Below are 15000 nucleotides of genomic sequence, written 5' to 3'. Positions count from 1 at the left end.
GAAAGAAGTGTGGAAATTGAAGTGACAGATATGAATGAAAACGGCCCACGTTCAACGAAGCAGTGGATGGAGAGATTTTAGAAACAAATTAAAGAAAGAAAGAAAGAAGTGTGGAAATTGAAGTGACAGATATGAATGAAAACGGCCCACGTTCAAGGAAGCAGTGGATGGAGAGATTTTAGAAACAATAGAAACCAGTGAAGGGAGGGCGAACAGTGACGGGGGAGGGGAAGAAGGGCAGAAACAACAGGACTTCACCGTCTGTGTCCATCGGGACTTTGGGGGTCGGGTTTGGTGGTTGTTTTGTTTTGTTTGTTTGTTGTTGTGCTGGTTATCTTTGTAGTTTGCATGCTGCATGCATTGCGTGTTTATTCATGTATTTATTTATTTATTTTTCTATTTATTTATTTATTCATATTATGTTCACTTCAGTTTTAAGAAAAACGAGAGAATTGTTTGTTCGTTTATCATTTATTTGCATTTACTTATTTGTATTCTGTTCATGTCGGTTTTAAGAAAAAGCAGAAACCATGACAGTAAATAAATGTTCATTTACCGAACGATGCTGAAGCAAGAAGTTACAGACATAAATACTGCCAGGAGTCTGTGATATGAATTTATCCATTCGTTTCATTATATTTTGAAAATCTTATTTATTTATCTATTTATTCATTCATTTATTTATTTATGTATTTATTTATTTGTCTATTTATTTATTTGTCTATTTATTCATTTGTCTATTCATATATTTTGTATACTTTTTAATCGACTTATTTATTTATTTATTTGTTTATTATTTAGGTGTTGATTGTATTCATTATTTTCCTTGTTTATGATCTTTCTTTCTTTTTTCTTTTTTCTTTTTTTTTTTAGATAAGCTCAAAAAGCAGACACTGACGAAGAATGGATTTTTGCCTCCAATACTTAGTGTAATCAGTTATCCAGTTTTAATCACTGGTTGATAGTTGTCGCCCTTCCGCTTGCTTTCCTTTGTTGTTGCTGGTTCATGACGTGTGTGGTGAGTTTTTACGTTTATTTCTTATTCTGTTTTATTTTATTTTGTGATTCCTCGCTCCTGTCGTCCTGTCTGTATTAAAAGAAGACAGTGAAGCCGAAACAGGTGAATAAGGAATAAATAGAAAAATAAATAAGTGATTGAATAAAAAATAAATAAATAAATAAAAACAACATAAACAACTGAACGAAAAGACAAACCTAAAAAAAAAAAAAAAAGTGCCTTCGATATAATTCGGCTCCGGAGTATGGCTGCCTACATAGCGGGGTAAAAAAAAAACGGTCATACACGTAAAGCCCACTCGTGTTCATACGAGTGAACGTGGGAGTTGCAGCCCACGAACGAAGAAGAAGAAGATCCTCAACTCGATGCACAAGCAGTTCACTGCTGGCCATGGTCATAATGGGCACGGTAGCCAGAATGTTGGTGTGTGGTGTGTGCAGATCATCCTCAACTCGATGCACAAGTACCAGCCCCGCGTGCACGTGGTGCAGGCCAACGATATCTTCACCATGCGTTGGACCACCTTCAACACGGCCACCTTCCCCGAGACCACTTTCATCGCCGTCACCGCCTACCAGAACGAACAGGTGAGTGTGTGTGTGTGTGTGTGTGTGTGTGTGTGTGTGTGTGTGAAATATATATCTGTTTATCTATCTATATATCTGTCTGTGTGTAAAATATCTATCTCTATGTCTGTCTGTCTATCTATCTATCTATCCATTTATGTCTATCTGTCCATATATCTATGTCTGTCTGCCTGTCTGTCCGTCCATCTCACCGATGTATCTCATCTGTTTGTCTTTTTGAAAATCGACCTGTACCTCATCCATCCATCTGTCTGTCTGTCTATCTCATCGATCTGCCAGCCTATCCCTTCGATTTCTCAATATCATAAATCTGTCTGTCTCATCGATCTATCTATATCATCGATATGTCTGTCTCTATCACCACTCTGTCTATATCATCGATCTATCTGTGTCATCGATCTGTTTGTCTGTGTCATGGATCTGTCTGCCTTATCAATCTGCTTATCTTATCGATCTGTCTGCCCGTCTATGACAGCGATCTGTCTGGTCGATCTGCCTTTCTGTATCATCGATCTGTTCCATCAGTGTTTCTCAGTGTCTTCCTATGCCATCGATCTGTATATCTCTTCGATCGGTGCGTCTCCCAGTCCGGTTTGATACTTGAGATTATTCCACATTAGAATACGTTCAGCTTATTATTATAATTATTATTATTATTATTATTATTGTCATTACACCACAACATACATGTTATTGATTGCTAAAATGGATGATGATGGTGATGATGTGCATGCGTACGTGCGTGCGTGCGTGCGTGTGTGCGTGTGTGTGTGTGTGTGTGTGTGTGTGTGTGCCGCGCGCTCGCGCTTCCTCTTTGAGACAATCGTTCACATATTTCTACCGAAAAAACAAAACAAAAAGGCTTGTGTTTTCTTTTCCCTTTTGACGCCGATGGGTGCGCCATAAGGCGAGTTGTCAGAGATGGTCAGTCGCATGCAGCATTGATGTGGGGGTGGGGGTGGGGGGGGGGACTACACTAGTAAAACAGCGTGTGCAAGGAGCCACTGAAGCGTCCATCCCAAAGTGTTCCCAGTACAGTTGTAAACGATCCGTTGTCGCCTTCACCACCACCACACCCACACACCTTACCCGCCCACCCCCCTCCCGTCCGTCACCCCGTTCACTGCACTGCACTGTGTTTAGGGACTGGATCAGTCACATCCTTTCAGCATGCACTACTGGAAGTTGGTGGGGGAAAAAAGAAGATCGGACTTTGTTATTTTGTCATCCCAAATGGATAGGACTTGCTGGAAGAATCGACAAGCCGGATGTTTGCTTGATCAGAGTTTTACAGCAATAAAAGAGGCGGGTTTTTTGGGTTTTTTTCTTTTTCTTTTTTTTTCTCCACCAAATACATAAAACAGGGGAATAAAGTATCATTTTCTAAATGTTGAAAATGGTTTGTATAAGGAGTAAGTGGTATGTAATGTTTGACATGTATGTGGGGAAGTAATCGATAAAAATTTGTGTGAGAGAGAGAGAGAGAGAGAGAGAGAGAGATATTGATGTGCAAAGTTTCTTAATTAATGTAGAAAAAGTCGAAATCAATCGTTAATCTGATCCAAACTCAGTCATTGTAGCTGACACCGTGAGAAACAAAACGTACAGCAAGGTCAGACATCACCTGATTGATTTGGTTTTGTGATGTATATATGGAAAGGTGTGTTTCTTCTTCTTCTTTGTCGATGTTTGTTAAATACGACGTTAAGGCAGAAATCGATTTGAATCTTTTAAAGGATTTTCCTAAACAAGTGAATATCTAGCTATCTCTAAGTTTCTAAATTCAAACAACATTGAACATACTGTGCATGATTGTTACATTTTACACAGTTTTTAAGTTGTCACGCAAAGTGAATTATAAAACAATAATAGATAAGAAAAGAGTGACCCGCACTTGAGTAAATGATACTAGTGAAATACACGACGAACGTTGTCATATGAACACAAATAAAATAAAAATCATAGGGAGCAAGAAGGGTTTACATTCATAAGCTGTCTCTTAGATTGTACAGGTCATCATGACCTTTCGAAACATTTTCAGTTTACTAAGCACAGAGAAAAAGTGTACACTGGGAGCAAGAAGGGTTTACATGTATAAGTATCTCTTTGCATATATATACACTGGTCATCATGACCTTTCGAAGCACTTGTAGGGTGGGCACTAATATGGACCGGGAATTTTACAACCCCCCGCCCCCCCTTCCCCCTCCGTTCTCCCCTCCCCCCACCCATCCACTCAACCTTGAGTGATGGTTTTGAGTGCTGGTGTTTCGGATGTGATGATATACCGACGTGCGGGTGTAAAGATCCATTTTGGTAGTAAAAACAAATACACTGGCTGGGAGATTTTATTTAAAAATAATATATGATTATGTGGGTGATCCAGCATTGTGACTACGTGCTCTCCATTGGGAGTTCAGCCCGAATCTCACACAGAAAAATATTTTGTGACAAAAGGGAATACAGTGCAATACAATATAATACAATACAATACAATACAGTAAAGAACAGAACAATACAATACACACACTGTGACGACGCGCTGTCCACCTTTAGTTCTGACCGAATCTCACGCAGGACAAATCTGTTGTAACAATGGGGTGGTACAACACAGTACAATACACACACTGCACAGTACCGTACAACACAGTACAATACACACACAGCACAGTACGGTACAACACAGTACAATACACACTGCACAGCACAGTACGGTACAACACAGTACAATACACAGGCACAGTACAGTACAACACAGCACAACACACACACTGCACAGTACGGTACAACACAGTACAATACACACACTGCACAGTACAGTACGGTACAACACAGTACAATACACAGGCACAGTACGGTACAACACAGTACAATACACACACAGCACAGTACGGTACAACACAGTACAATACACACACAGCACAGTACAGTACAACACAGTACAATACACACTGCACAGTACGGTACAACACAGTACAATACACAGGCACAGTACAGTACAACACAGCACAACACACACACTGCACAGTACAGTACAACACAGCACAACACACACAGCACAGCACAGTACAATACACACACTGCACAGTACAGTACAACACAGTACAATACACACAGCACAGTACGGTACAACACAGTACAATACACACAGCACAGTACGGTACAACACAGTACAATACACAGGCACAGTACGGTACAACACAGTACAATACACAGGCACAGTACAGTACAACACAGTACAATACACACACTGCACAGTACGGTACAACACAGTACAATACACACACAGCACAGTACAGTACAACACAGCACAACAAACACACTGCACAGTACAGTACAACACAGTACAACACACACACTGCACAGTACCGTACAACACAGTACAATACACACACAGCACAGTACGGTACAACACAGTACAATACACACTGCACAGCACAGTACGGTACAACACAGTACAATACACACACTGCACAGCACAGTACGGTACAACACAGTACAATACACACAGCACAGTACAGTACAACACAGTACAATACACACACTGCACAGTACGGTACAACACAGTACAATACACACACTGCACAGTACGGTACAACACAGCACAATACACACACACTGCACAGTACAGTACAACACAGCACAACACACAGCACAGTACGGTACAACACAGTACAACACACACTGCACAGTACCGTACAACACAGTACAATACACACACTGCACAGTACAGTACAACACAGCACAACACACACACTGCACAGTACGGTACAACACAGTACAATACACACACTGCACAGTACAGTACAACACAGTACAATACACACACTGCACAGTACAGTACAACACAGTACAATACACACAGCACAGTACGGTACAACACAGTACAATACACACAGCACAGTACAGTACAATACACACTGCACTGTACGGTACAACACAGTACAATACACACTGCACTGTACGGTACAACACAGTACAATACACACTGCACTGTACGGTACAACACAGTACAACACACACACTGCACAGTACGGTACAACACAGTACAACACACACACTGCACAGTACCGTACAACACAGTACAATACACACTGCACAGCACAGTACGGTACAACACAGTACAATACACACACTGCACAGTACGGTACAACACAGTACAATACACAGGCACAGTACGGTACAACACAGCACAACACACACACTGCACAGTACGGTACAACACAGTACAATACACACACTGCACAGTACGGTACAACACAGTACAATACACAGGCACAGTACGGTACAACACAGTACAATACACACACTGCACAGTACGGTACAACACAGTACAATACACACACTGCACAGTACGGTACAACACAGTACAATACACACACTGCACAGTACGGTACAACACAGTACAATACACACACTGCACAGTACGGTACAACACAGTACAATACACACTGCACTGTACGGTACAACACAGTACAACACACACACTGCACAGTACGGTACAACACAGTACAACACACACAGCACAGTACAGTACAACACAGTACAATACACACACTGCACAGTACGGTACAACACAGTACAATACACACACTGCACAGTACGGTACAACACAGTACAATACACACACTGCACAGTACGGTACAACACAGTACAATACACTCACTGCACAGTACGGTACAACACAGTACAATACACACACTGCACAGTACGGTACAACACAGTACAATACACACACTGCACAGTACGGTACAACACAGTACAATACACACATTGCACAGTACGGTACAACACAGTACAATACACTCACTGCACAGTACGGTACAACACAGTACAATACACTCACTGCACAGTACGGTACAACACAGTACAATACACACACAGCACAGTACAGGTACAACACAGTACAATATACACACAGCACAGTACGGTACAACACAGTACAATACACACAGCACAGTACGGTACAACACAGTACAATATACACACAGCACAGTACGGTACAACACAGTACAATACACACAGCACAGTACAGTACAACACAGTACAATATACACACAGCACAGTACGGTACAACACAGTACAATATACACACAGCACAGTACGGTACAACACAGTACAATATACACACAGCACAGTACGGTACAACACAGTACAATACACACACTGCACAGTACGGTACAACACAGTACAATACACACAGCACAGTACGGTACAACACAGTACAATACACACTGCACAGTACGGTACAACACAGTACAATACACACACTGCACAGTACGGTACAACACAGTACAATACACACACAGCACAGTACGGTACAACACAGTACAATACAATACAAACGGGACAGGTAGAATCTGGTAGGAGTTCCCGACAAGAGTCTGTTCACCGAGGGCAGGTGGAGTGGGTCTAAATTCTGACAGAACACCTGAATGGGTCATACGTCCCGAAGACCTATATACCTCTGTCCCCTCCTCCTCCCCCCCCCCCTCCCATCCACTGCCCTCCACCCGCCGCACCCCTCCTTTCGTCTCTCAAGGCCCCCCACCCATCTCTGGCACAGGCCACTGGACTTAATCAGGCAGCCTGCAATATTCACCTGTCTTTCACCTGCCCTCTCCAGCCTCGGACCAGTCAGGCGCATGAATGTTTTATTACGTCATATCCTGTGGTCTGCTCGGAAAGGGGAGGGAACCTTCGATTTCTGGCCTTTGGTGAGTGTTTGGCGTGGTGGGGTGGTGGGTGGGGGAGACTTGCAGCGCTTGGACATGGGTGGGTGCACACACCCTCTGGGGGAGTGGGATCACGGTCAGTTGAGAAGATCGTACCGGTCACCCGTGCTAAACTCGGTCCCTGTGGAATACTGATGCACACTTGCTCCATGTCTGTCTGTCTGTCTGTCTGTCTGTCTGTCTGTCGGTCAGGTGGTCGCTTGGGGCGCTCTCTCTGTCTCTGTCCCTCCGTCTCTGTCTGTCTCTCTGTCTCTGTCTCTGTCTCTGTCTCTCTCTCTCTCTCTCTCTGTGTGTCTCTGTATGCCTTTCTCTGTGTCTGTCTGCCCCTCACAATGTGTGTGTGTGTGTTTTCCTCTCCGTTTCTCTCTCTCTCTCTCTCTCTCTCTCCCCCTCCCTCTCTCTCTCTCTCTGTCTGTCTGTCTGACGTCTTTCTGTGTCTGCCTCTCTCACTGTGAATATTGTGTATGTATGTATGTATTACCTCTCTCTCTCTCTCTCTCTCTCTCTCTCTCTCTCTCTCTCTGTACATATATACGTGTGTGTGTGTGTGTGTGTGTGTGTGTGTGTGTGTGTGTACATCTCTCACTGTGTATATATGTATGTATATCTCTTTTTTCTCCGTTTCTCTCTCTCTCCTTCCCTTCCCCTTATCCCCTATCCAGGGTTCATAAATGAATGAATAAATGAAATAGAAAATATACCAAAAAATTAGAAAGAACAAGACGTTCAAGGTTTCAAGGCCGGAGGGGGGGGGAGTGGGGGATGGCAAGGCGGACAACAGAGTTGGAAAAAGGAAAGCGCCGGTGGCCCAAGATCAAAGAAATGGGCAGCAGGTGAAAAATAGATGTGCTGTCATCAATTGTGCACAGGGGGAAGGCGGAGAGCACGTGAGACATGTCACACGGAGGTCAAGCGATTGTTTTGCTCAGTTCTGCTGCTGCCTGCCGCATCCTTTTTTTCTGTGGTCAGCGAGGAGGAAGGACAGAGATTGTGTAACGTGACCAAGGGAAAGACAGACAGGTGGTGGGGGTGGGCAGGGGGTGGGTGGGGGTGGGGTGTCACATAACGGGACGAACGTGAGGACACAGACGGTGGACATGTGACGTTCAGAGGTGAAGGAGAAAAACAGGAAGAAAAAAAAAGAAGGAAAATGGCGATGCTGTAAGGTAGCGGTGAAGAATGGAGCCACCCAGCATGTGAGTGGTGGTGATGCTGTAAGGTAGCGGTGAAGAAGGGAGCCACCCAGCATGTGAGTGGTGGTGATGCTGTAAGGTAGCGGTGAAGAAGGGAGCCACCCAGCATGTGAGTGGTGGTGATGCTGTAAGGTAGCGGTGAAGAAGGGAGCCACCCAGCATGTGAGTGGTGGTGATGCTGTAAGGTAGCGGTGAAGAAGGGAGCCACCCACCATGTGAGTGGTGATGCTGTAAGGTAGCGGTGAAGAAGGGAGCCACCCACCATGTGAGTGGAGACGATGCTGTAAGGTAGCGGTGAAGAAGGGAGCCACCCACCATGTGAGTGGTGATGCTGTAAGGTAGCGGTGAAGAAGGGAGCCACCCACCATGTGAGTGGAGACGATGCTGTAAGGTAGCGGTGAAGAAGGGAGCCACCCACCATGTGAGTGGTGATGCTGTAAGGTAGCGGTGAAGAAGGGAGCCACCCACCATGTGAGTGGTGATGCTGTAAGGTAGCGGTGAAGAAGGGAGCCACCCACCATGTGAGTGGTGATGCTGTAAGGTAGCGGTGAAGAAGGGAGCCACCCACCATGTGAGTGGTGATGCTGTAAGGTAGCGGTGAAGAAGGGAGCCACCCAGCATGTGAGTGGTGATGCTGTAAGGTAGCGGTGAAGAAGGGAGCCACCCACCATGTGAGTGGTGATGCTGTAAGGTAGCGGTGAAGAAGGGAGCCACCCACCATGTGAGTGGAGACGATGCTGTAAGGTAGCGGTGAAGAAGGGAGCCACCCACCATGTGAGTGGTGATGCTGTAAGGTAGCGGTGAAGAAGGGAGCCACCCACCATGTGAGTGGTGATGCTGTAAGGTAGCGGTGAAGAAGGGAGCCACCCAACATTTGAGTGGAGACGATGCTGTAAGGTGAAGAAGGGAGCCACCCACCATGTGAGTGGAGACGACTGCGTGGAGTTGATTAGCTTGGGAACAAATCATATGGTGCAGGCGCACACACGCGCGTGTGTGTGCATGTGAGTGTGTGTGTGTGTATATATGTGTGTGTGCGCGCGCGCGCGCGCGCGTGTGTGTGTGTGTTTGTGTGTGTGTGCAGTTACATTGTCGAACTTGATGCTGTGAATCATCAATACAAGACGAAGGTCTGTCATGGTATCTGTCTCTCTCTCTCTCTCTCTGCTTGCCTCTGTCTGCATCTATCTGTTTCTGTTTCTCTCTCTCTCTGCCTGCTTACCTGCCTGCCTTCCCCCCCCCCCCCCTGTCTCTCTCTCCTTCCCTCCCCTCTCTCTCTCTCCTTCCCCCTCTCTCCTTCCCTCCCCCCCTCTCTCTCTCCTTCCCTCACCTCCACCCTCTCTCTCTCTCCTTCCCTCTCCCCTCTCTCTCCTTCCTTCCCCCTCTCTCTCTCGCTATCTCTCCTTCCCTCCCCTCTCTCTCTCTCCTTCCCCCTCTCTCTCTCTCCTTCCCTCACCTCCACCCTCTCTCTCTCTCCTTCCCTCTCCCCTCTCTCTCCTTCCTTCCCCCCTCTCTCTCTCTCGCTATCTCTCCTTCCCTCCCCCCCTCTCTCTCTCCTTCCCCCTCTCTCTCCATCCCTCCCCACCTCTCTCTCTCTCTCCCTTCCCTCCCCTCTCTCTCTGTCCTGAAAGTGCCCAACTTTGAGCAGGAGATCCGAGGGTCACGGGAGAACGAGTTGTTGTTTTTTCCAGTCGAGGTGTGAGTGTGACAAAACAGCGAGGTGTCAATGGGACAAACTTCACTCCCAGGGAAAGGGAAAAAAAGCAGCTGACACCATAGTCTCTCTCCATTTGTCTTGTCTTCGGCCAGTTGCTGAAAAACATTGTTGGGACACAAGCGTAGTAGCCTCTACACACGCTTGAAGAAAGCTGTCGTTAGAATAAGAAAAAGAAAAGGAATACTTGAGGAAAAATCATTTTTTATCATCATACGGACTGTGAACATAAGCAGAATACAGAACGTGGTACAGTTGCCAAGATATATATAGATATATGTATGTTAGATGTATATGCCCAGGATCACTCCGGTTGACAGACACCTTCCATTCGGTCTTCTTCCTCCCCTCCCCCGTAACTCCCACGTTCCACCCTCCCCAGATCCCCCATCTTCTGCCTTGAGTTTAAGGCTGACCCACTTTCCAGACTTTCATCTTGTACCCCTTTCTTTCCTTCCTCCCTCCCTCATTCCCTTCCTTCCTCCCTCCCTCCTTCCTGGACCTTTTGCACGTGCATCAGGCAGGAGGGGGTGGACGGGCCATCAGGTCAGACTGATGGAGCAGAAGACACAGGCAATTGCTGTAGTAGAGGTCAGGCGCCAATTTGCGGGGAAGGGGCGAGCTTTGACGAGGGTGGAGATGGGCGGATTGGGGTGGTGGGAAAGAGGGGGGGATGGAGGGAGCTAGGAGGAGGAGGAAGAGGTGAGGATGGGCGATGCCTTGGCCACAACAATTAGCCACTCCTCGCCGGAGCTGCGCGGGGGGGTCCAAGCTGGCAAATTGCACGCGCCCGGGCCCGTCCGCCCCGCCACCTAGCGGGTCCTCTTTTCCGCGGCGGTGGCGAGTTAGTAGGGGCCCGGCAAAACATTGGCCCTCGCTCATCAGTTATGCATCGCAGCCATTGCGGGCCCGTAAGTGGTTTTTAGAGCCGGCCCGAAATGTGTCGGGGAGATGCTTGCTCCCTCTCCCCCTATCCCGTACCCGCTTTGATCTGTTTTCAAGGGAGAAAGGGAGGGGGGGGGATTCTCCGGGAGAAGGGATGAAGTGAGGGTGGGTGTGGGTTGGGAAGGAGGTGGGTGGCTTTAGCGAAAGGGAAATGGAAACCCTCACTGTTTTGATACCCATGATGCTATAGTTTTATAGCGGCGGCTGAGTCTTGGGGTTCGGTAATTACCAAGCGATGAAAGGAATTCATCAAAACTGAAACAATGCCTCCTGTATGTTTCAAGCTGTGATTTAGGACGCAGCAAGGGATTTGGGATGTGGGTGGTGGGGTTGAATTATAATTTTAAAAAAGATCAGAATCTTTTCGTTTACCTTTCCTGTTTCCAGGGAACAGCGGGCCCGTGGAATAGAGTTTAACGACATATTGGCCAAAACGCTGTGAAGGGCAGGTTGTTCGGGGTTTGATTCTTGGAGAAGACCAGAGGGCGTGGGGTGTCTTTCTAGACGACAACAAGAACGCAAGAATTTTAATGAAAGGTCACGAACCTGTATACATTTAGGGTGCATTCGTCATGCCCACGACTGAGAGACTCCATTATCACCGAGAAACTTCCGTAGAGCAAACACCATGAACCCAGCACTGGAAAACGTGTGTAGAATTAGAAAACAATGAAGAGCGGTAACTCTCGCCATGTACAAGGGACACAATTTCAAGTCAGTGCTGCTAATGCCACTAGTTCAGCTAGCACAAAGGTAAATAAAGGGTACATTGGAACAAACCCAGACATTTCTTTAATTTCGTGTCCAGAATTGATTTTAAGGGCGCCAGCCAGTAGGTTTTTATACTCAACTCTTACTAACGAGGCCTCAAAACTAACACTGTATATTTCATAGGAAGATGGGCAGACTGTCTATCATAAGGTGTTTCAAGTGCAGTAACAGCAGGGTGGATGGGTGGCTGGGTGTTCCAGAGCTGGGTGTTGTCTCAAGGCCTTACCGCCCGCTTGGTTTAGATGTAGATCAACCTTCCACTTGTTTTGGGTTGTTGTTTTTTTCTTCTGGCACCCCTGTTCGTTTCTGGTTTGTTTGTTGTTGTTTTCCCTTCAATTGTGGCCCGGTGGCTCAGATAATTTGCGGCAGCATTTATGGACTTTGTGACGCATTCATCATTTTTTTCATCGTCATCCTCTTCCTCCTTCTCTTCTTCTTCCTCCGCCCCCTCCTCCTCTTCCTCATCATCATCATCTTTTTCTTCTTTTTCTACGTTCGTTGGTTGCAACTCCCACATAAACTCATATGAACGAGTGGGTTTTGTGCTCATGACCGTTTGTACCACGCCATGTGGGCAACCGTACTCCGTAGTGGGGGATAGGGGTGCATGCAGGGTGTGTTCACTGCAGCCTGTTCGAGTCCCTGTTGTGTGTTAATACTACTACTGCCCTTACTTACACCACTACTACTGCCCTTACTTACACTACTACTACTACTGCCCTTACTTACACCACTACTACTACTGCCCTTACTTACACCACTACTACTGCCCTTACTTACACCACTACTACTACTGCCCTTACTTACACCACTACTACTGCCCTTACTTACACCACTACTACTACTGCCCTTACTTACACCACTACTACTGCCCTTACTTACACCACTACTACTACTGCCCTTACTTACACCACTACTACTACTGCCCTTACTTACACCACTACTACTGCCCTTACTTACACCACTACTACTGCCCTTACTTACACCACTACTACTACTGCCCTTACTTACACCACTGCTACTGCCCTTACTTTCACCACTACTACTACTGCCCTTACTTACACTACTACTACTACTGCTGCCCTTACTTACACCATAACTACTACTGCTGCCGTTACTTACACCACTACTACTGCTGCCCTTACTTACACCACTACTACTACTGCTGCCCTTACTTACACCACTACTACTGCTGCCCTTACTTACACCACTACTACTACTGCTGCCCTTACTTACACCATAACTACTACTGCCCTTACTTACACTACTACTGCTTCTGCCCTTACTTACACCACTACTACTACTGCTGCCCTTACTTACACCACTACTACTGCTGCCCTTACTTACACCACCACTACTACTGCTGCCCTTACTTACACCACTACTACTGCTGCCCTTACTTACACCACTACTACTGCTGCCCTTACTTACACCACTACTACTGCTGCCCTTACTTACACCACTACTACTGCTGCCCTTACTTACACCACTACTACTACTGCTGCCCTTACTTACACCATAACTACTACTGCTGCCGTTACTTACACCACTACTACTGCCCTTACTTACACCACTACTGCTGCTGCCCTTACTTACACCACTACTACTGCTGCTGCCCTTACTTACACCACTACTGCTGCTGCCCTTACTTACACCACTACTACTGCTGCCCTTACTTACACCACTACTACTGCTGCCCTTACTTACACCACTACTACTACTGCTGCCGTTACTTACACCACTACTACTACTGCCCTTACTTACACCACTACTGCTGCTGCCCTTACTTACACCACTACTGCTGCCCTTACTTTCACCACTACTACTACTGCCCTTACTTACACCACTACTGCTGCCCTTACTTACACCACTACTACTGCTTCTGCCCTTACTTACACCACTACTGCTGCTGCCGTTACTTACACCACTACTGCTGCTGCCCTTACTTACACCACCACTACTGCTGCTGCCCTTACTTACACCACTACTACTACTGCCCTTACTTACACCACTACTACTGCTGCCCTTACTTACACCACTACTACTACTGCCCTTACTTACACCACTACTACTACTGCTGCCCTTACTTTCACCACTACTACTGCTGCCCTTACTTACACCACTACTACTACTGCTGCCGTTACTTACACCACTACTACTGCTGCCCTTACTTACACTACTACTGCTGCCCTTACTTACACTACTACTGCTGCCCTTACTTACACCACTACTACTACTGCTGCCCTTACTTACACCACCACCACTACTACTGCCCTTACTTACACTACTACTACTACTGCCCTTACTTACACCACTACTACTACTGCCCTTACTTACACCACTACTACTACTGCCCTTACTTACACCACTACTACTACTGCCCTTACTTACACCACTACTACTGCCCTTACTTACACCACTACTACTACTGCCCTTACTTACACTACTACTACTGCCGCCCTTACACCACTACTGCTGCCCTTACTTACACCACTACTACTGCTGCCCTTACTTACACCACTACTACTGCTGCCCTTACTTACACCACTACTACTACTGCTGCCCTTACTTACACCATAACTACTACTGCTGCCGTTACTTACACCACTACTACTGCCCTTACTTACACCACTACTGCTGCTGCCCTTACTTACACCACTACTACTACTGCTGCCGTTACTTACACCACTACTACTGCTGCCCTTACTTACACCACTACTACTGCTGCCCTTACTTACACCACTACTACTGCTGCCCTTACTTACACCACTACTACTACTGCTGCCCTTACTTACACCACTACTACTGCTGCCCTTACTTACACCACTACTGCTGCTGCCCTTACTTACACTACTACTACTACTGCTGCCCTTACTTACACCACTACTACTGCTGCCCTTACTTACACCACTACTACTACTGCTGCCGTTACTTACACCACTACTACTGCTGCCCTTACTTACACCACTACTACTGCTGCCCTTACTTACACCACTACTACTGCTGCCCTTACTTACACCACTACTACTGCTGCCCT

At 46.3% G+C, this 15000-nt stretch overlaps 1 protein-coding gene across 1 annotated transcript in view; it reads left to right on the top strand.

Annotated features, from left to right (window-relative positions):
* The window catches only part of LOC143287941 (uncharacterized), a 135339-nt gene that overhangs the window by 99778 nt on the left and 20561 nt on the right, over positions 1–15000 (top strand). The window contains exon 5 of the mRNA XM_076596184.1: positions 1459–1605. Within this exon, the coding sequence (XP_076452299.1) occupies positions 1459–1605 (147 nt within the window). The remainder of the gene's footprint in view (positions 1–1458; positions 1606–15000) is intronic.

The sequence above is a fragment of the Babylonia areolata genome, chromosome 12 (genome assembly GCF_041734735.1).
Source record: "Babylonia areolata isolate BAREFJ2019XMU chromosome 12, ASM4173473v1, whole genome shotgun sequence".
NCBI classification, from domain to species: domain Eukaryota; kingdom Metazoa; phylum Mollusca; class Gastropoda; order Neogastropoda; family Buccinidae; genus Babylonia; species Babylonia areolata.
This window is presented reverse-complemented; position numbering and strand designations above follow the sequence as displayed.